The sequence below is a fragment of the Vanessa tameamea genome, chromosome 18 (assembly GCF_037043105.1).
Source record: "Vanessa tameamea isolate UH-Manoa-2023 chromosome 18, ilVanTame1 primary haplotype, whole genome shotgun sequence".
NCBI lineage: Eukaryota > Metazoa > Arthropoda > Insecta > Lepidoptera > Nymphalidae > Vanessa > Vanessa tameamea.
This window is the reverse complement of record NC_087326.1, coordinates 3954328-3977137: the sequence shown is the minus strand read 5'-3', so window position 1 is coordinate 3977137 and position 22810 is coordinate 3954328. Positions and strand designations below refer to the sequence as shown.

Sequence of the window (22810 nt, the reverse complement as noted above, 5' to 3'; positions counted from 1 at the left end):
GTAATCTTTATTGTATAATTGGTTCTTTTGTCATATATCTAAAATATACCTTAATAATACAACAATAACAACATTGAAACCATAGTTTAAACAAATTTAAATGCAACCTATAGGAGTACCTACAGTAATAAAATTTACTTGGTGATTTATGATATTTATGACTACCCGTCTTGGTAGGTACTAGTCTAGTCATATATTCTAATGCCAATCATCAGCCACTGTAACTGCAGGAACATGCGTCTTTGACGACATAACATCTTAGTTCCCAAGATTAGTCGCGCATAGGTAATATGATGCTTATTGACTTCCACGCAGGATATATAACATACATATATAATTGTATTTAACTAACATGACTGTATTCTTAGATATTGAAAAAGAGTAACTACTGAGTTTCTTGCCGGTTCTTCTCGATAGAATCTACATTTCGAACCAGTGATAGCTTTGCTTAATATAGGTTAAATGACGATTCAAAAGACTACTTAAATAAAGTATATTTTGATTTTGATTTTGATGAGGGAATGATTAATATTTCTTACAGTACAAATGTATATGGGCAGGGGTGATGACTTATCATCAGGTGATCAATATGCTACAAAAGGAATATATGCCTGTGAACAACTTCACCAATACTACGGCTGACCGTAGTATACAAGTATTCTAGTTCACAATTGAGTACGTAAACATAAGCGTACTCTCTATTCCATCATTTTCATACATTACATTACATTAGAAGCCTGTAAATTTCCCACTGCTGGGCTAAGGCCTCCTCTCCCTTTGAGGAGAAGGTTTCGAGCATATTCCATCACGCTGCTCCAATGCGGGTAATACACATGTTTCCTGCCGCCGAGCACGAGATGAATTATAACCACAAATTAAGCACATGAAAATTCAGTGGTGCTTACCTGAGTTTAAACCCGAAATCATCGATTAAGATGCACGCGTTCGTTAGACCGCTTCATCATCTAGTGGTTACACTAGGCCATCTCGGCTCTCACTTTCACATAGACGTTAATCCGATACGATCCTAGAGAGACAAAGCGCAGGAACAACGTCGTTACGTACTTTGCGAGACACGGACATCTCTTGCAACTTGCAAAATCTGGTCTGATACTCAAAAACAAAGTATAAATTATTCAAGTCGGATTTTACTAGCACTTTTAATTCGTCATATAACAATATTATATTTACAGAAATAAAACTTTATAGAAAAAAAGCAATTGCTTAACTTATTTTTGGTCCAACGCGTATTTGATATCCTGCATATACTTATAGATAATATTATATTCATATATAATCTTACATATAATAAAAATATCTGGTCATAAATATCTAAACTCTATTTAGATATTTATGACCGTATAAAAATTTTGTTTTATGATTTTATGTCAAAAAGTACCTGATGGGCTTTTAAAATCATTTTATTCATAGTGAGAAGAAGCTTTTGAAATATAGTCTCATTATAAAATTAAATTAAAAATTTGTTAAATTTCACTGAAATTATTGTTCAAAATGCCAAAATAATGATTATACAATTCTAGACCTTAAGCACTTTCAAAACAAAGTATTCAAATAAACTTCGCAACTCTTAAAATAGTTAGTTAATTAAATTACAGATTTATATGCGTCTCAATGTCAATCATTGAATCGTTAATTAAAAAAACGTAGACGTTAGCTATTAAAAAAATATTTTGATACATAAATTAAATACCGGTTATCATATTTAAACACGCTATGCCTTGATCTAAAAATAACGAATCGTTTCCAAATATTTCAATATTATTTTTAATTGCTAACACGCTTTCTTAGTAAAAATAATCTTTATTTTTAAAACATAATTCATTGTTATTGATTATTTTTACAATAAATGTTGATACGCTTTTCGAAGCGCCTTTGCCTTTGCTACCACCAGAAAGAAAAACATCGGTTTCCACACTTAGTTGTTATGGAACGTCTTCTTCCAATTTACATACGCTTAAAATATAATCTTGAATTTACAATAACAATAGCTTCCTATTCTTATTCCATTATTAAAAGTGTTCTTTTTGCAAATTGAAAAATAAAACCACATTCGAGATATAAATCGAATGAAAAATTAATGATTATCGATTTACAATCGGCGAAGCTGGGGGAAAATACGCGTAAAAAATAAGATTTATTCTTGTAACCTGAATTAATTTTGTAACGAAAACTAGAAACAAATATAATCAAATAACTTAATAGGATAAGGAGAATATTAAATAAAGCAAAAGTAATCTGTAATAACGTGACAAAATTTAATATTCCGAAATATAGAACAAAAGCTTTACACTTTCAATGTCGAAGCGATTTAGAAACCGCGCAGATCTCGGAAGAAATAATCAAAACGTACGCAAAAGTGCTCTCGTCTTCGTAATGGGGCATTGCGGTAACCCGAAATGATACCCCGGAACTGCGGTCAGCTGTGCGGTATTATATTACTACCTTATTATCCCTCTGTAATCCTAGACTTCAAGGCTAGCTTTAAAGACTTAGTAAATTACTTTAGGTCGTCTTTTGACTGACACATCTTCCCACTTGAGGACTGACGACTTTATAAACTGAAGACGATAATAAATTAAAATGGAATTTTTTATTAATGTTAATACAATCTTGTCGAGAATTCATTATTAATAATGAAATGTAAAAATATTCAATCAATATTTTTTTATAGAGAACTCCTTTGAGAAATATTTGTTAATTATGGTTATGAAATTGTTTAATGTGGAAGCTTAAAAATAGAGTGTATGTAACAATTATTTATTGACGGCTTACTGACACATAGTTTTTTTTTCTTTCTGACATTTCAATTAATCATTCGAAAGAAGAAGACCTGTGTCTGTGTTATCGTTCAATTAATAATAATAATAATCACAATATATATAGGTAAAGTCGTAATATAATGGTAAATTAAATATTTTCATGACTTTTGATTCACAGTTTTGTACGGTTGCCAGCCCAAAGACAGTGGTGTTGTTAGAAATCATACCATTGCTTATACCATAAATGCGCTGCCGTTCATGGGATCTGAGATTTGGTATCCTTTATGCTTATAATTACATTTGCTCGCTCACAATTCAAAACGGGACAATTTTGCAAAGTATTGCTGTTTGTCGGCATAAAAATAATGGACTTAGTCGTACCTACGTAAATGAATTTGCATAAACCTACCCATTCCCTACCCTTTAGCTTGATCCTAAAACATCAGTGGAATATCAAATAAAATATTTGAACAATACAAATTCTGCGACATACAGGGTTTTTAAAAGCTTTTTTTGTTAATTTAATTAGAACTAATTCCTCTTATCCTTATCAGCATATCTGGTTCTACATCCAGAATTGGCCATAGCCGAAGGAAATGCTCAATGCTTAACAGTATAGACACGAAAATTCTCTATTCAGGAGCCTTGAGTGCAGCTGCTACGTTATGGTAGAACTTATGCTTGTCCATATTTAACAGCACAAAAATTTCAAATTGAAAATTCAATTGAAATAACTCGTGCCGTCATGATGTAACTAGTGCAAATGGGGTCGTCTTTCTTTAGGAATGAGGGAACTGCTCAACGGGAAACAGTACAGACACAAAATTCTGATATTGATATTCATGATATCTTGTCCTAAAGTCTGGTATAACTAAGATTGTACTTACTTTATTCAGACTCCACAATGATTGGTAATATACAGCCAGGGAACTGCTTTACGTAGAATGTTTCAAATTATAGTATAATGATCTTACACAAAATGCTAATACCGTCGATCTATTTAAGCTCAAAGTTCTTAAGTTCTCACCCTATGTTGATTAATACGGTCAAGTGGTTGGTTATGGAAGGTTATTGAAGAAATTAATTTTAATAAATTAACAAGCAAACGACTGAACAGCGATGATCCATTAACTGAAATGAACAGACTTAGAAAAATGTTCAACGAAAACAAAAAAAAATGTTCTAAAATGTAAAAAAACTTTGAAGTAAATTAAACGCATCATTTTATTAAATTATGTATTTTTTTTTTATTATGATATAAAATCTTGTCGCGAAAACACATGTTTTTAAAAATTATAATTATAAGTACGAATTGATGTATTTTTATAAAAAGAAACAGAAAAAACTGATTCATTACGGACTGGGTTTGATTGATTATGTGACAATATTTATATGAAAAAAAAACTGCAAGATAATATAGATTTATAATTTAACCCGGTGGTCTGAAAGGGATCTCCGTCTTTCTATTAGAGATAAAACAACTTTTTATACTTATAATAATTTTATACCAATATTTTTTCTTTACTCCGTTCTCAATTTTGTTCTCGAGTTGGGTGTATCTCTCTTTTCTCTGCTCGTGTCCCCATACATTCGCCATAGCATGTCTTTTTCTTCCCTTCTCCTCTATTATTCGTCAGCTGATCGTTCACAACCATCTCTCTCATTTCCCTTCTCACACACTCCATCCATGTCTTCTTAGGTCGTCCTCTTCCTCTCCCTCCCTCTACGCTCATGTTCATCACTCTTTTATTAAAGACGTAATGTACATAATTATTCAACTTTACACATTTCAGAATTGCATAATGTAATAAGTATAACCGTCTTAGAGTAGTAATTAGTGTCAATGTATATTACACAGAGGCTTCTCTTTGCAGAACAGGTCGCCGCCGCCTTCGCACATCCCCGCCGCCCTTTTCTACGCCCCACCAGAACCATTAGAGGTAATATAATTTGTTTTTTAATAGAATAATTATTTTTAAATTCCTTATGACAATGCAAAAATTCGTTCTGTTAATATAGTTAGCAGGAATATAAAAATAAAAAAATAATATAAAAAATTCTTCATGTCATGGTATGAAATATTTTTTCGTTTGACGTTGCTTTAATTAAGCACTTCTTAGTAGCTGTCACTGTTGTTCGTATGGTACCCTCTAAAGCGGTCTATGAAAACCAGTGTTATTAAACTTTAGGGGTCATTGTATACTTCCCCATTTTTCAACATAAGATAAGTGACCTTCCTTTTTGTGTCCATACTGCTGTCTGCTGCGCACATTTCTTATTATTATAATATATATATAGAATGTCCTTTATTTTTCTTTTTTTAAAATACATATTTTTCCGAAGCAGTGTGTGTCACAAATAAAATTATTTCAATTTTAAATGTTTGATTTTGATAAATTTATTAAATTGTAATGCCAAAAATCGAGCTGGCCTAAAATAACCTAACAAATCATTTTTATACAGCTACTATGCGTGTTCCCGGAGCGTGCGTCGCGCGTCTGCGCCGCCGCCTGCAACGCGGCCGCACGTGCGGGCGGCGAATCACGCGCGGTGCGCGGGCCGAGAGAGGCTTTGGACGCGTTCCGACGCGACGCGGACGCACGAATACCTCACGTAGTTGTTATTGATGCGCGACAGCCACAATTAATGGATCCAACATTACTAGCAAGGTAAGATGTAACAAAATATAATAATACACAAAATAAACTGCTTCTATAATTAAATTTATTCCAAAGGAAATTTTTCTGCATACAATTCAAATGAAGAGCATCACCTTGCGTTTTAGTTATCTTGTGTGTTCTACTACTCGTACTCCACATACGGCGTGAGTAACGTAGGTGTGTATGTCAAGGGAAAATGAGAGCAAATTAAAATACGAAATGCATGCGCGTTTTTCATTTTATTTATATAATATATTCAAGTATTTATGAACATAATAAAAATACAAATTGATATACAAAAAAAAACAAATTTATCAGAACAACAATACAACAACAAACAAATTAAGGTTAGTATGTAATTTTCACACTTACTAGCTGAGTCAACAATAAAATCTTAACAAAGAAATATCAATTATTCCAATTTAGTTTGTAAAACAACTGTTGAAAGTCATATAGTCTATGACCTATTCGAAAAAAGAATTTAAAAAAAACCTTAGATCCATTCAAATGACTAATAACTCAGCTATACTATACACTACAAAAAGTTCTTGATTGATATATCTTTATTTATAATACAATACTATTCAACTAAACTACTTATATGAATTTTGATTTTATTTTTAAAATTATAGTAACAACTTCGTCAACGTTCAAATCGGAAGTCATAATTAATACTATATATTATCTCTCTCGACCAATGGACGCGTCACTTCGATGCCGAATATAATTCAGTTCTCTTTGTTTTCTTTGTACTTGGAACAGACAATACACAATACCAACTCGAGAACCTAATCTAAAGCATATAGCTTAACGTATGTTAAAAATAAATCATTAAATATGAATATATCTTATGATATACACGCATTGAAATACATTTAAATGAAACTTGAAGGCTGACTAATAAATGATCGCAGCTGAGGATAATTCGCCGTTATTATTCATACAGATTAATGAACTAACAGACTAACGGAATGTGATTTATCATACACATATTATTTTATACATCGATCAAATGTATGACTATGATCTAGATTTATTTATGTACCTATCATAAAAATAATGCTAAATTAAAGTTTAAATGATCTAGATGATATAATTATTTTTCATACTGAATCATTATTATATCTTTCGTCTAAGTAATCTTACTAAAGAGTATTTACTGAAAAGAGGAGTCTTTACAATGCCTAATAAAATGCAAGAAGACACATCGCTTTTCGGAAAAGATTTTAATATATAATATTGCTATATAATGCAGCTATAGCTGCGCAATGAAGTTTCACTCGCTTTTAATATAGAATTCATTGATTTGATTTGATTAATGCAATTCATTGATTTAATTGAAGTGGGAAGTTTATTTTTGAGGTCATATTGATCTATATAAATACAAGCATTTAATATAGATCAATATGGCCCTTTAAAGCATGTAATTAAAATTATTATTTTCGATGATATTACAGTTTTAAAATGCAGGGTCATAGCGGTTTGTATTATCTAATGACAAAACGGTGTATATAAAGACATTCTTTAGTATATTTAGTATCAGAATTGCACCCGTGCGAAGTCGGGGCGTGTCGCTAGTACCTATTATATATGCGAAAGTTTGTATAGATGTACGTTTAATTAATCACGTCAAAAGGACATAACGGATCTGAATAAATAGTCTGGAATAGCACGTAGGTTACTTTATCGCGAAAAATGTATCTAACACAACGTGTGCCAGGCACTGACCGACACGCCCCCCCCCTACTCCCTCTCATACGCTTGTTCAGTCGGTGGCGGAAACAAGTATATTATAAAAGTTTTTGTTGCATGTTATGTTTTTCTAATAAATGTTTCTATATCTATCTTCTTATATATCTATCTATCTTATAGCTTTTAACAATTTTAACGTTCACGACCACTGGGATAATTTATAAGCGGTGCATTCGTAATCTCCTTAAGTAACAGCCAGGAAAGGTCCCATTGGTCCCTTACACGTGTGGCAGATTTTCATCCTAAAAATACAGATTCCCTCCATGGTCGAGTACGGGATGTTTTATAAAAACAAATAAGGCATGTGAAAATTCAGTGATTTTTGCCAAGATTAAATTCTCAATTTCAGGTAAAATTCATGTCTAAAGACTAGACCACCTCGACTCTTTCGGTTGTTTTATTGAATAATTAAATTTATCACCACATCAAAAAATATATTAATAATAAAAATATTGACGATCAATAAAAGTTAATGGATAAACATTTCGATTACTTTTATAAGTATCATTATAAATGATACTTTGTATACAAAACGAACTTAACGCAAAGTACGAGTAAACTGGACTATACCAGATAAGGGATAATTATACGTATTTACATATTAATCCGAATTAACCATATTTGACGCCAATAAAAATAGCAAGGAGTAATAACGTAAGAAAGTAGGTATGGTTTGCAATTAGCTTGCATCTGAGTTTTTTTTTTTTTAATTTGCCCGGGAAACGCAGATGGGCAAATGCTCCACTCAAATTATATTAACAACTTAAGCATGTGCCAATAATTAATCTAATATGTTATATCCTGTGTCGTATATATTTTGAAGAATTCGTCCAATTAAACGCGATAATCTCAGAATCTAGTAGACCGTTTTATATGGTCCATTTATTAAGACATTTAAAATAAATATTGACGGATACTTATTAAATAAGTTTAAGTTATATGTCAAAAGCATAATATTAAATTAATCAAGAAATGACAGTTTATTTTTTTTCCACTGTGACAACCCAAGATGGATGCCTCTTTCTTTTACTACATCTGAAAGGTTTATTACATAATAGTAGGTTACCCAAGGAAGTGAAGTTAGGATATATACATATATATAGAAGATTACGATAAAAAATGCAAAGCTTGCGATAAATTAGAAAACATGAACGCAAACGATATCAATAACAAAGCCAGATAAATAAATTACCATATAGTATCTTTGCTTTTCATAACTTCGTTGTATATCGCATATATATGCTAATATATATAGTCACCAATAATCTTAAAATACCACACGACCACTCTATGAGACCAGCTCTTGCCGGCGGTATTTCGGCGTACATTGGAAACTTCGAGAACAAAGCTCAATCATTTAGTGTTCACTTTCCATTAGGTGACTCTCCTTAGTAATGATCACTTCCCTAGTAAGCCTGCTCGTTTGTCAACTATGTCATAAAAAACCTAAAATGCCGATTATGGTGGTATCTAGAAATAAAACCATACAAACATACGATAAACCTAATCAATACAATAGAAAACAAACATGAACTTAACATCTGTCTGTCTAAATAAGATTTTTTAAGAAGGAAACATATTACTGGTACTGTAGAACTTTTGATCTCTTTTCAATTACTTCGCATCGAAATAAATTCAGAAGAAGCCGATACTCGTATAACGTATACAGAAGTTTTGAAATTTGAATAATACGTTTATCATAGCGTTTTTATAATACTGTATGTTGATATGGGTATGTGTGTGTACTACGCAGTTTATACAAAGTTTATCTTTATTATAGCTGTAAAAAGCCATAGATCCAAAACAAAGGCCTTGATAAAAACATTGCTCCAGGGGAGTACACATTACTTCATACGCACTAAATATTATTTTTATATAATTACGCAAATAATTAAATTAATTAGTATTATCATTTTATTTTTAAGGTTCAAATACTATCATTGCAAATACATTTACTCTTCGTTATATTCGACCATTACTCTCCGTTCTATTGAGATGGTAATTGAGTTAATAAATAAATAATGATCTTACGATGCAAGAATTTATCACTAAGACATAGAACTAAGTTGTTATGTCCTTGTGCCTGTAGTTACACTGGCTCATTGACCGTTCAAACCAGAACACAACAATACAGAGTACTGCTGTTTGACGGTAGAATATCTGATGAGTAGTTGGTAACCCACTTAAACGGGCTTGCATAAAGCCCTACTATCAAGAAGTATTCAACCGCCAAGCAGCAATACTTCGTATTGTTGTGTTCCGGCTTAAAAGTGAGTGCACCAGCGTAACTATAGGCACAAGGGACATTTAGTTCTCAAGGTTGGTGGCGCTTTGGAGATGTAAGGTTGATAAAATTATTTTACGACGCCAATGCCTATGGACGGTAATGACTAATTTGCCCGTTCGCCTACATATATCAAAAAAAAACAACGACAATATTTCATCTTGATTTTGCTGAAAAATAAATATTTCCAAAACCGCCCGCTATTTGCAAACTGTGAACTGATTATTCTAAACCGAAATGTAACGGGCTGGTTGTTCAGGAGAGTTATTTCAAACAAGAAACACTACCATGTACATGACACGTACATGACAACATCGGAACATGAGAAAGACTTAAATTGTAACCCTAAAAACATATTGCTCCTTACATAAACGAATTAAAAATTCTAAATAAAAGGTTCGTAAATAAAATCGGACCACCTCTGCTTATTCTCATATAGTTCGAGGTAGATCATTACCCGACCGAACAATCGAACATACAAAAAGATACCAAGCAAAAATTCTTGATAGAATATATTAAATGGAGACGAGAGCGACCAAGCCTTTTGTTTTATATCAGAGAGCCCTTCATATGAGAGTATTCCCAATAGCAATATTTCCAAAAGCGCTGACACAAACACTCGAAAATATTCGAGATGATTGAATAACGGTATTGTAAATAAGCCTTTATTGTTTATTGATGAAGACCAACGTTTCCAGGGGAAGATAAAACAAATTCAATATCTCTTGTATTTATAAAGTATTGGTAAATGCAATTATTTAGTTCATTTTATTGATATTGTTTAATTAATTGCGTATATTGTAGTTCGGTAGTGAAGGCGCTGATTCAATTTACAATTTAGTGTTATGACAGTAGATGAACCTGCGGCTTAACCCGGCCGAAACGTATAAAACCTTACCTACGAGACAAAAAACACTCCATTTTCCCCTTGAATGGGTGAATTAAAAAAGTAGCTTGTGTCCTGTTACTCATACAATAGCCATACCAAATTTAATCTAAATTCACACATCAACTATATTCGCGCTTCAAATACCTATATAGTGAGTAATAACAATTCGAAAAAAATATATAAAACTGATCTTTTTTTTTTATGTTATCGTTAGGCGGACGAGCAAATGGGCCACCTGATGGTAAGTGGTCACCACCGCCCGTAGACAATGGCTCTGTAAGAAATATTAACCATTCCTTACATCACCAATGCGCCACCAACCTTAGGAACTAAGATGTTATGCCTCTTGTGCCTGTAGTTACACTGGCTCACTCACCCTTCAAACCGGAACACAACAATACTGAGTACTGCTGTTTGGCGGTAGAATATCTGATGAGTGGGTGGTACCTACCCAGACGGGGATGCACAAAGCCCTACCACCAAGTAGGTATATCAAATAAATTTTACTTATATGAACGACCATCATTTGATCCCCCGATTATGCTTCGGCGCAAATAATGTAGAAACAATATTAGTTATTGTTTTCACGATAGAAAGTGTGGTGTTAGTCTTCGGATGAAGTTAACTCAATCAACAGAATTTATGTTAAATAATTATCATGATACAATAAACATATATCGGTTTTCCTCTTCATGGTGATTTTTTATTTCATGTGTGTTCATTTTAAAATTGCCTTCAATAGCCTACGCGAATGTAATATTTTTGATTTCAATAAAAACGAGTACCTTTGAGTTGATCCAGTATATCGAACATGATGAGGTTTTTATTTGGATGTAAAGCGAAGGTTGCGGATTGTAAACGCAAATACTTTTTAGACTCATTTGAGTCAATTAAAAATAACCTAACACAAATCATAAAACTAATCAAAACATATATTAAAATGGTCCTTTCAAGAACTTTTCAATTGTCGCTTTAAAATAATTAATTAAACTTAAAGCTTCTAATTAGGAAAGTAGACCTAACATACTCAATAGTTACTCTTTTGTCAAAATTACACAGACAATAAATAATTTGAATACAATTGAAACATTATTTATTCTGAAAAAAAAAGAGTCGAATGTTAACTGGACGCTTTTTTATCATCGAAATCATCTAATAAGATCACGATTTATTCAAATCAGTCCATTCAAACATGAAATTTGTGTTGACCCACTGAGTGCAGACACACCGTAAAGAAAAAAAACTTCACGGTTAAAATACGACTTTTTTAATGTTTTTCGCGGTAAATTTTTGTAAAAGTTTGTGATGAAAATCCTTCATGGACTTTCATACAACCCCTAATCTACAATATCACCCCCACGAAGGGTAAATAAGTAGCCTATATCCGTCCTTGGTATTCAACAATTTAGTAGCCGTGAAAGCAGTAATTTTGCATTTATATTATTAGTATAAATCAATGGTTATTCCTACAAGAACAATAACAAAGACTTTGTTATCTGACGTTGATCGAGGGCTGACCCAAATAGCCCCAGGCCATTTGTGGTCATGTCAACTCTTCCGACGTGTTTGACATGACCTGTCAGTTTGAAGAGCAATGCCTTATCAACCTTAGCTGATCGGATTGATGTAATTAAAATCCAATCAAAACAATTAAGAAGAGTTAATGATACACAAAGAATGAACGATGGCGCATTGATTTGTTTTTAAATAAACTTTTAATAACACTTAAATATTATCTTACTTTTTGTGATATTGTTCTCATGATATAGATTCAGAGATGTAATTGGTAGATATAGCAAAAAGGTTGGATATGATTAAAGGCTTCATAGCTATTCACAATTTCATATAACCAGATAAATTGGATGTTCTATGTCAGAGATAATGAGTATATGGGACAATAATTATGATATATGATATACTAAAAACAGTCATAAAGGTCATACTTTTAGAGTAAGGATGATTAACTTATACTAATAACTTTAAGCAGGAACTACAAGGACCAACAAACAAACACAACCAATGAAAAAATGTTGCAAAAATATATCTATATATAAATATATCTATATTTTTCAAAGTCTTGAATGTAAAATAGTGACTGATTTCCTTTGAATAATTCTTTAAACTTCTTTCGTATAACTTTGGCGACTGTCAGCCAGAACGGAGTGACTTAATACCCATTGGCAAACAGCGGGCTGTGACGGCGTCTCCTTTCAACTTTATTTGACGACAAAATTTTATTCTCGCTTTCAAATGTCAGGAAAATCTTGTTATATTTTTCTTGAAATATTTTTATATTCCTCTGATTTAACTTACCTTCCGCAAACATTTAAAAAAAATTAATCATATTTCTTTCAATGGAAAAATGAAATATTTTGTAAATTACTTACACGTGCCAATGTCATTTCATTCTTTTGGATTTCGAATGGATCTTAGGTAACTAAAAATATATTAATTAATCTTTTTATATACTTATTTATTTTAATACTTTATTGCACAACACTAAATACATATTTTAAAAAAGGTGGACTTTATTATGGAAGCATTATCTACCAGCCAACCAAACTGCTAGAACGAACAGTTGTAGATGTGTTTAAACCCTATACATTCATACACACACAGGAAATTATATATATTATTATAGACACACATGATCCCAGTAAATTAGTCGTGATTTACATCAAAATGAATGCATTAATGAAGACGACCAAGGACAGCGTAGAGCCATTTGTTGAAAAAAAAATTGACACATGTTTCTATTCGATATTTATTTTGCCTTCTCAATTTGAAAATTGCATTCACACTCATTTTAAAAAAAGAATAATCTGTTTTTTTTAAATGTCATTGAAATATAATAATTTAGGTATACCATATTTAAATTATATTTAATAAAATTAGAGATTTATTCAATTTAAAAATTATCGATATGTTTACCGATAATTACATGTTAATAATGGGACTAGTGCGGAGTATTCACGTGCATTTTTTGTATTTATAATTGCCGGTGAAAGAAACAGTGTGAATTTGCGAGATGCGTATATTATATTATTAAAACAGGGCTTTTAACCGTTATGTGAAAAATGTATACTGAAGATAATATCACTTAATCTTTTGTAATTATATGCTTATAATAAATAACAAAATCTAATGCTCAAAGGGAGCTTGTTATATCTAAATACTCCCCTTACCGCCGATCCACGATGTGAAATTTGACTAAATCTCTAGAGAAAATTTTGCGTTACAGACTGAGTAATTAAAACTTTAATTATTTATGGAATATCATATGATTATTCTATTTATTGGGCTTTTACTCTATATGTATGTAGAAAGGGAGCCCGTACTCACCAGTCATTACAAATCCAAAATGTATACTTCATTTTGCTGTGTTCAGTACTGTATGTCAAATAGTTATCAATGTATTGATGATACAAGCAATTATAATAATATTTGGTTTTATATGCGTTTATATTATTGCCCAGCATAAACAACTAAGAAACAAATTGTGAATATTATATATACTAATATTATAAATCCGACAGTAACTCTATGTGTTACCTCTTCACGCTTAAACTGCTGTACCGTTTTAGATAGAATTTGGTATGGAGATAATGGATTTGGTAAGAGAGTTTTAGTTCACCCCTCAAAGGGGGTAAATGAAGTGATGGTTTTTTGCTATAGGTAAAGTTTTTATTTCGGGCCGGTTAAGCCGCAGTTTCAGCTAATCTTTAATATTATCATATGTTCGCTTTTAAAAATACATAAAAAAAATCATTGCTAATTTTAGATAATTAGTTCTCTGTTTTATTACTGTTTATATTATCAAGCGTAATAATGTAAGTAAGCCTACAGGATAGATGCGTCGTATCTTTAAGAAAAAGAAAAGTTTTGGATCCTATTCAATAATTTCAATGCGAGATGACGAAGAGATTTTATGCAACAGATTATCATCCGATAGCCAGTATGAACTTTCTTCATAATAAATTACCTTCACCGGCCACGAGTTGAATTATAAACACAAACTATGTACAGGCAAGGTTAGTAGTGCTTGAACCTGCAATCTCTTGTTTCGTATACGAGTATTCTAAGCGCTGGGCCATTTAAACTCATTTTTATATTAAAGTTGTAAAATAAGTAATTGTTATTAAATATGACGATAGACTGCAACTTAACGCTGATGTAGTTATTTGCTATAATGGAAATTGAAGCCTTCAACTTGATGACTTAACTTCAATCAGTTTAGCATAAATCGATATTACAATTCATACGAGAATAAAAGATTTTTTTTACGTTTTGAAGAAAAAGTGGCGTTTCATTGCAAACAGTGTTTTAATAATTGCATTAATGTTCAGTTTCAAATGGAGGTACATTTATTTATTTTTATTTAAATACTTTTTTGACCATCACAACGTGAATGGAACAAAAGGCGGACTGAAAGCCTTCAGGCATTCATAAGGGCGGTAATTAATAATTGACAAAACATAACAGCATACATACTTATATATATAAAACTCTAACAAAAATACATATATACACACATAGTATCTACAAAATAAATATTGATCTATATTATCTAAAGTAAAAACATATAAATAATAATGCAAGTGCAAAATCGAAGTCTTGAGAACTAGGAGCTCTCTGATGTGCTCATGTAGACGAGTCTTAAAAGTAAATTTAGAGGTAGATTTTCTAATATGTATGTATTTATGTATGTACGTATGTATTTCTATATTCTAGAATTTATTATATGAAAGGTTTACTGTCTTAAGTCTAGCAGCGTTATCTTATTTCCGAGGAAGACCTACGTGGAAAACTAGGACGAACTCTAAGCTCTGCGAGAACCTTCATAACAAAAAAACGTTGTCTAAACAGGACTCTATCTATTTTTAACATCGTTATCTGGCAATTATTTTCAATTATTTAAAAGCGATACCGATTAGTTTTCTACATCGATTACAATCATCAATTGGTACTCGGCTGTATCTTTTCTGATAAAGCCGAATTTCGCACAATTTGCTAATAACCCTATTTTACTACTAATAATACTACTAATAACCAATTTGCTAATAATATAGCATATATTATGTACTATCAAAATGCACAATTATGCAACTTCTTGAATATATAAAATATTTATAATGCAAATTTATTCCGCTTTACTTCACAGAATATTAACACGTACTTTTTATGATACATTAAGCTTAAAATATTTCGTATCCAAGCGATAATTAGAAGTAAAAAGATACTTTTACTGACCTTTAAAGATATCATTTTTAAATAAATAAGGATTCCTTAGATAATTATTATACGCAAGCAAAACCGTTGGCAGACTTTGGGGTGTATGTATATTAAACCGATTATAATTACTCCGAAAGACGCTTCATCTTCTTTTATAAGTTGTTTATACAGGGTTATTGGTAATTCGACGTATTCCCGTTAGGAGGTGATAGGGGTGATTATTTGCGATAATTTTAACCCCCATATGCATAATGCAAAAGTTAACCATTTTTGAGTTATAACGTTTTTTAGATTCTTTCAAAATAAGTCAAAAATGCAACTTCAAAAATTTATTTAAAGAAGTATCAATGAAAATCTATTTTTTCTTCTGATTTATAAAAACGAATAAACACTGGTTTTTTGTCAATATTAAAACAATAATTATCGGTCCAAATTTAAAAATGCGAGACGGAAAAAGATATTATTTCAATATTTTTTTTATTTTTTTTCCACAAAAATGCCTTAAAAACAAAGAGTGGTTATGAAACTTGTCCTGGAGATTATTTTAAAAACATAACCGTTTTATCAGCTCTCCAAAAATGTATAACAACTAGGAACTTATTTCAAAACAACCGAAATAAAATGACCACAAAGGACGCTGGTGGAAATTTGTATTCGAACAAAATTTAAATTCGCTCTTTGAATGTCTCACAAATAAGTTTAATACATAACTAACCAATGCAAGATTATTCGCGTCGGTTTTCTCTTCACCGGCTATCCAATGTATCAGTTTATAATAAGCGAATCCGGGAAACTAGTAGTGTTCAGAGACGACAAATTAATGTCGAAAGACTTCCAGTCCATGTTGTTAATTACTGAGAGGATAAGAATTTATCGATGAACCATTGGTGATGGAAATGGTTTGCCATTTCAACAAATTATAAAAATATACAAATTTATTTTTGAAGTTGCATTTTTGACTTATTTTGAAAAAATCTAAAAAACGTTATAACTCAAAAATGGTTAAGTTTTGCATCATGCATATGGGGGTTAAAATTATCGCAAATAATCACCCCTATCACCTCCTAACGGGAAAACGTCGAATTACCAATAACCCTGTATATTTGTTTTAGTAGTTTTTTAGAGCTCATTTATTATAAAGATTAATACCTGCTTCATAGAAAGGAGTCAGCTGATTCAAAAGTCCTAAAATCCTAAAATACTTTTAGGAAAGTGAAAGATAGCAAAGTTAAAATTTGGAATAAACGGATTCACTATAATAAGTAATACATGTGTGCGTCTGTATCATACGTGCTACAGAGTTTTCACACCACTTCAAATGAAATTGGTCGACAGGGATGTGTAACCGTACTCCATTAGCCGCCGTATTGATTTTAACTCGATTTGACAGTTTTTTTATTAGGACGGGATTTAACCGAACATTCGCTATTCGGGGATCAAAACCACTCTATTACGACCTGGTGTTGATTTTAAAAATAGAATATCTAACTCAGTTTGAATAAAATACACGATTCAATTGAAAACAATCAAATTAAAAAAGTTATATTGAAACAAATAATACTAACATATTTTTGTTGTATAAAAAGAGATTCGTATCTACTATTTAATTTTGGCCAATTTTTAATGAAATATTAGTAAAATAATAAATATATATGTTATATATTTTACTATGATATTGTATTCTTTATTAGATTTCTTGATCAGCAAATCTTATTAAAGACTACTTAAATAGTTTTATACTTAGAGCACCTGAAACGAGGATTGGGCACATGTCAATTCATTTTAAAATTTATATGCCCTTATTTACTGTTTTATAATTGCTTCTCACGCTTCGCGCTAAAGGAAAACGTCTTGAGGAAACTTGCATCGGATAAAAATCTGCCAGAATATATGTGTCCAGCAACTCGCATTGGAGCATTGCAGAAGCTCCAGAACTTCTCCTCAAAATAACATGAGGCAATAGCTCCGCTATAAACATTTATAAACATTACAGATCGTTCCTTTAACAAATACATTTAGAAAAAAATCTTTTTTATATTTATCAAGCAACATATAATCGCTACTAATTAAAATCTTAAAGAGTTATTCTGTAATTATTACTTTTATTTGACGCACAGTATTTGTAAAAAAAATACAGATAATTTTACAAGATTCTTTTATGATTTCCAAATTAGCATTCTCATAAACAAAATCGCCACAAACAAAACTCGAATTTGTCATCATTTACCGAACTCGTGTACACTTACGAGCGTGGTGCATAAATTTCATAAATCTCGCCGAAAGGGACAATCTCCGCGCCATCAGACTCATAAATTAACGACAAATCGCTAACATGTGCTGTATTTTCCGCTCTGTCGGCCCTCATTTGGTTAAAAAGGAAATTTCGGGACTTTTAGCTCGAACATTGACACTGACGTCATTTGTAACGACACTTAATGAATAATGCTATGAATTTAAAATTCCTTGAATCGTACAATGTTTCTGATAGTGATTTATTACAGAACGTGGTGTAAGTATACGAATACTTTTTTTTTATCATTAGCAGCCTGTAAATTTTTCCACTGCTGGGCTAAAGGCCTCCTCTCTCTTAGAGGTGAAGGTTTGGAGCATATTCCACCACGCTGCTCCAATGCGGGTTGGCGGAATACCCATGTGGCAGAATTTCGTCGAAATTAGACACATGCAGGTTTCCTCACGATGTTTTCCTTCACCGCCGAGCACGAGATGAATGATAAACACAAATTAAGCACATGAAAATTCAGTGGTGCCTGCCTGGGTTTGAACCCGAAATCATCGGTTAAGATGCACGCGTTTTAACCACTGGGCTATCTCAGCTCTTATATGAATATAGATCATAATATTTAAACATTAAGGTGTATGATTAATCGAACAGAGTCAATTGCAGAACTCCCTAGCTCATTTTTATCGATATATAATTTTTTAACATAATAATCAAGTCTATTGGCATATAGCATATTCTATATAAAGTAGCAGCAATCGCGGTTGATTTCTTGGCATTTATAATAGAATTCCTTTATCTGTCGAAACTCGTCATCAGATTTTATTATTTTATGCCCGCATTTATATAAAAACTATAAATATCCGAATTGATAAAAACCTCGTTCTATTTTTAAATCGGTTATGAAATGTCTCATTTTTTTATTTAGAGTTTCAATAAATTATAATGATTTATTTCTATAATTGCACGATTTAAGCTCGTCGCGATTGACTAGTTTCCAAAGCGTGTATAATCCTGATAGATAGGGCATTGCTGTTAACGTAGGTATAGATTAAATATTATTTAAAAATTGTAAAGAACAGTTCAACGATCCTAAAAATATCCTAAACGAAAGTTAAAGAAATTAAAAGTTATAACGTAAGTAAACTGAACAAAAATAAGTCTTATTTACGTTCGAAATCCGATATCCCGATGTTAGTTGTAGTTGGAACAAGTGACTTACTGTTTAAGAGGAATATAACTTGGTACATTAATTTATATATTTGTTACTCAACATTACAACATTAACAGTCAGTAAATTTCCCACTGCTGGGCTAAGGCCTCCTTTTGAGGATAGGGTTTGGAACATATTCCACCACGCTGTTCCAATGCCGGTATGTTGATACACTTGTGGCAGAATTTCGTTGAAATTAGACACATGCACACACACATGTTTTCTCAAGATGTTTTCTTTCATCACCGAGCACGAGATGAATTATAAAAACAAATTAAGCACATGAAAATTCAGGGGTGCTTGCCTGGAATTGAACCCGCAATCATCGGTTAAGATGCACGCGTTCTAACCACTGGGCCATCTCGGCTAATTTGTTATTCATTTTTTGATTATTTTAATTTACAAGTGATAAGAAGTGATGTTCTTTTCAAAAAGAGTGATTACTTAATATATTAATTACGAAAAGAGTGATTAAGTTTTTTGCCAATTCTTCACTTTTCAAAATAACGATTTTTGATTCTTTGACATTAGTTCTACTACATATTTTTTCATAAATATAACTTTGAAATAATTTTTCAGAAATCTCAATCAGAAATGTTACTTCAGAAATTTTAAAGACTCTTATTTATTTTAACCCGTGAAACATATTAACGTTATAAAATACTTTTAAGTTACGTTTTAAATCTAAAATGTTAAGTAATTGAGTTGTTATCTTAAAATGTATCTTAAATTATTCTGTTGCGACATTTTTATAAACAAATGAGTCTGTCTCGACACAGATCTAATGCATAGCTAATACCCCATTGCTCAAGCTTCCAGCAAAAAGATTTTATTAAATAGCTCGTACCCATTACGGTTAGCAAAGTTTACTAAATCAATATTTTAAAACACTTGACACTCTAATACAAAATACTTGATTATTACACATAATTTCAACATTTTTTAGTTCGTTAAGTAGCCCGTGTCCTTCTTTGAGGTTCAAGGTTCCTTTATACCATTTCGGTTCAGCAGCTTAGCCATTAAAGCGTAACCGACAGATAAACAGACACAGTTACTTTCTCATTTATAATATTAATATATATTATTATTATATGATTAGTATCAATGAACAAGAATATCTAAAAACTTTATAATTTTTACAACTACAACAGTTGAAGGTTACAATAAAAAATAAAGTAATATCTTACGAAAAATACGAAAAATATGCATGTCCATAACATTCTATATTCATTAAGTCTTTCAATAGATTTTTTTTTTTATTATATCGGTAGGCGGACGGGCAAATAGGTCACCTGATGGTAAGTGGTCACTACTGCCCATAGACAATGGCGCTGTAAGAAATATTAACCATTCCTTACATCACCAATGCGCCACCATCCTCGGGAACTGAACTAAGATGGTATGTCCCTTGTGCCTATAGTTACACTGGCTCACTCACCCTACCACCAAGTAAAATATGATCGCCTAATTAGATGGGACGGCAATCTAAAACGACCGGTGTGAGGTCAGACAGAGGACGAAGAGCATTAAGTGCTTTCAGAGACACAAGAGTACAAATACTGTCCAACTTCGAAACAAACTGAAAATCTATCGGGAACCAATGCCAATAACTTTTTTTGTCTGACCCGGGATTTATAGTGTCCATGATCTCTGCATCAATATAATTTAGTCAGTCAATTATAATAGGTACAAAATAATCTTTATTAAAAGTCCATTAATCATCTATAAAAAAATCCGACCAATTTCAAAATAAAAGTAAAAATCATACCTTACTTTGTTCCATCAACGTTTCAGTTGATACTTTTCCTGTTACTCTGACAGCTAACATTTATCTATCATTAGTGAACATTGAAAGTGAAGCAACGTTTATTAAAGTTTGCAGGTAATTTGATTTTCAATATAATCACAATTATTCTTTATTCAAGTAGGCTTTCATAAGCACTTTCAAAACTTCATGTTACAGTATTTATTGAACACAAAGATTCCTCAGTCGATTCCAAATGTCGAACATTGATTCTACCGAAAACAACCAGCAAGAACTAATGACTCTTTTCCACCAATCAAATTCCATACATATATATAATTAAGTAGATTCAAATTATTATTTATTCTGTATGATGTATGATATGATTCAATGAGAAGACATAGATATTATATTTCAATATAAACGAAAATAATCTATAAATTAACTCAGGTGACTATTACATAATCGTATTACATTTAACCGAGAGCCGAGATGGCCCAGAGGAGCCGAGATGGCCCAGAGGTTAGAACGCGTGCATCTTAACCGATGATTTCAACGAAATTTCAACGAAATTCTGCCACATATGTATTCCACCAACCCGCATATTCCACCACGCTGCTCCAAACCTTCTCCTCAAAGGGAGAGGAGGCCTTAGCCCAGCAGTGGGAAATTTACAGGCTGCTAATGTAATGTAATGTAATTACATTTAACGCTACAAAGTATATTACATGATTCTTAATCTTTACAAACATTTAACAAGTTAACATATTGTTGCTCACAACACAAAACATTGGTTATGTATTTATAACGAACTTATTAAAACAAAACACTGCATACAGAGAAAAATATAACTATTGATAAAACGTTTTTGCAGGAACAAAGTTGTTTACGTACAAGAGCAACTTCTATAGCTTTACGTTTTATATACCAACCGTTCAATGCATCAAGCCATGGTACAAAATTTTAACAAAAAAATAACTGACTTCAAATTTATTCTTTTAATTTAAATGGGTCTCAAATCGATTATCAGATGAAGGAGTTCGTAGATAACAAACATAAAATAAAAAATACAGCTGATTTGATAATCACCTTCTTTCTTGGAGTAGTTTTTTAAAATTGATTGACTAAACGGAATACTATTTCTAAATTAAAAGATAATTCTGAATTTGCTGTATTTAATATTTATTTATTATATATTTAAATCAATTAAATGTGTTACGCTTTGTATCATAACCGTAAAATTGTAATTTCCGTACACCAAAACTCGCGGGAGTGCACGTTCGCTGTATTGAGAAATAGTATAAGCAATGGAGGTTTGTTTCTTTAAATCGAGGGCCAAATTCTAAACTTATAACGGTAATGATTCAATTCCAATCCAATTACGACTATTACTTACAAAAAAAACACTCTGGTTTATAGTAACTGAGGGCCAATTATATTTATTTATATCGGCTATAATCCCGATTCGATTACGATAAATTGACAAACTGTTGTAGAATTATGCCCTGTATGGGCTATTCTGTAACAAGAAACTCAAATCTCACCGCAGAACACTAGTGTGGAATGTCAGAATATGATATATAACATTGACTATAATAATTATAAAGTTTGTAGGATACACGTATCAAATATAAAATGGCGTAAGTCAGTTGTCAACATTTCACGAATGACAAACCAAGTGAATTCTTACAGAATCGCTCTGCTGTGCCACTACGATGACGGGTCATAGGCTCGAATCGGAAGCCCGGTGCACACCAACGCCCGTAGGTTATAATCTATCTCGCGAGATACTGACAAAGAGATTGTGAACCGTAACATACAATTTAACGCATTACTTTTCGGAAGAATATATTCTATCGAAGTGAATTTCAGTTCAACTTTAAATCTTTTTTTAGTATCAAGTTATTTTTTAATGTTTTTTTAATTCTCCACAAACGTGTTACCCGTGCCGCTGTTGTATCTTATAATAATTTATTTAATGTGCCTGCATGATTTTATTGCCAAGCAACATCACAAT

General features: G+C 31.7%; 1 protein-coding gene across 3 annotated transcripts in view; it reads left to right on the top strand.

Annotated features, from left to right (window-relative positions):
• The window catches only part of Pde8 (Phosphodiesterase 8), a 204151-nt gene that overhangs the window by 143271 nt on the left and 38070 nt on the right, over positions 1-22810 (top strand). For all 3 annotated transcript variants that reach the window (XM_026635012.2, XM_026635003.2, XM_064217669.1), the window contains 2 exons: positions 4655-4720; positions 5244-5449. In XM_026635012.2, the coding sequence (XP_026490797.2) occupies positions 4655-4720; positions 5244-5449 (272 nt within the window). The remainder of the gene's footprint in view (positions 1-4654; positions 4721-5243; positions 5450-22810) is intronic.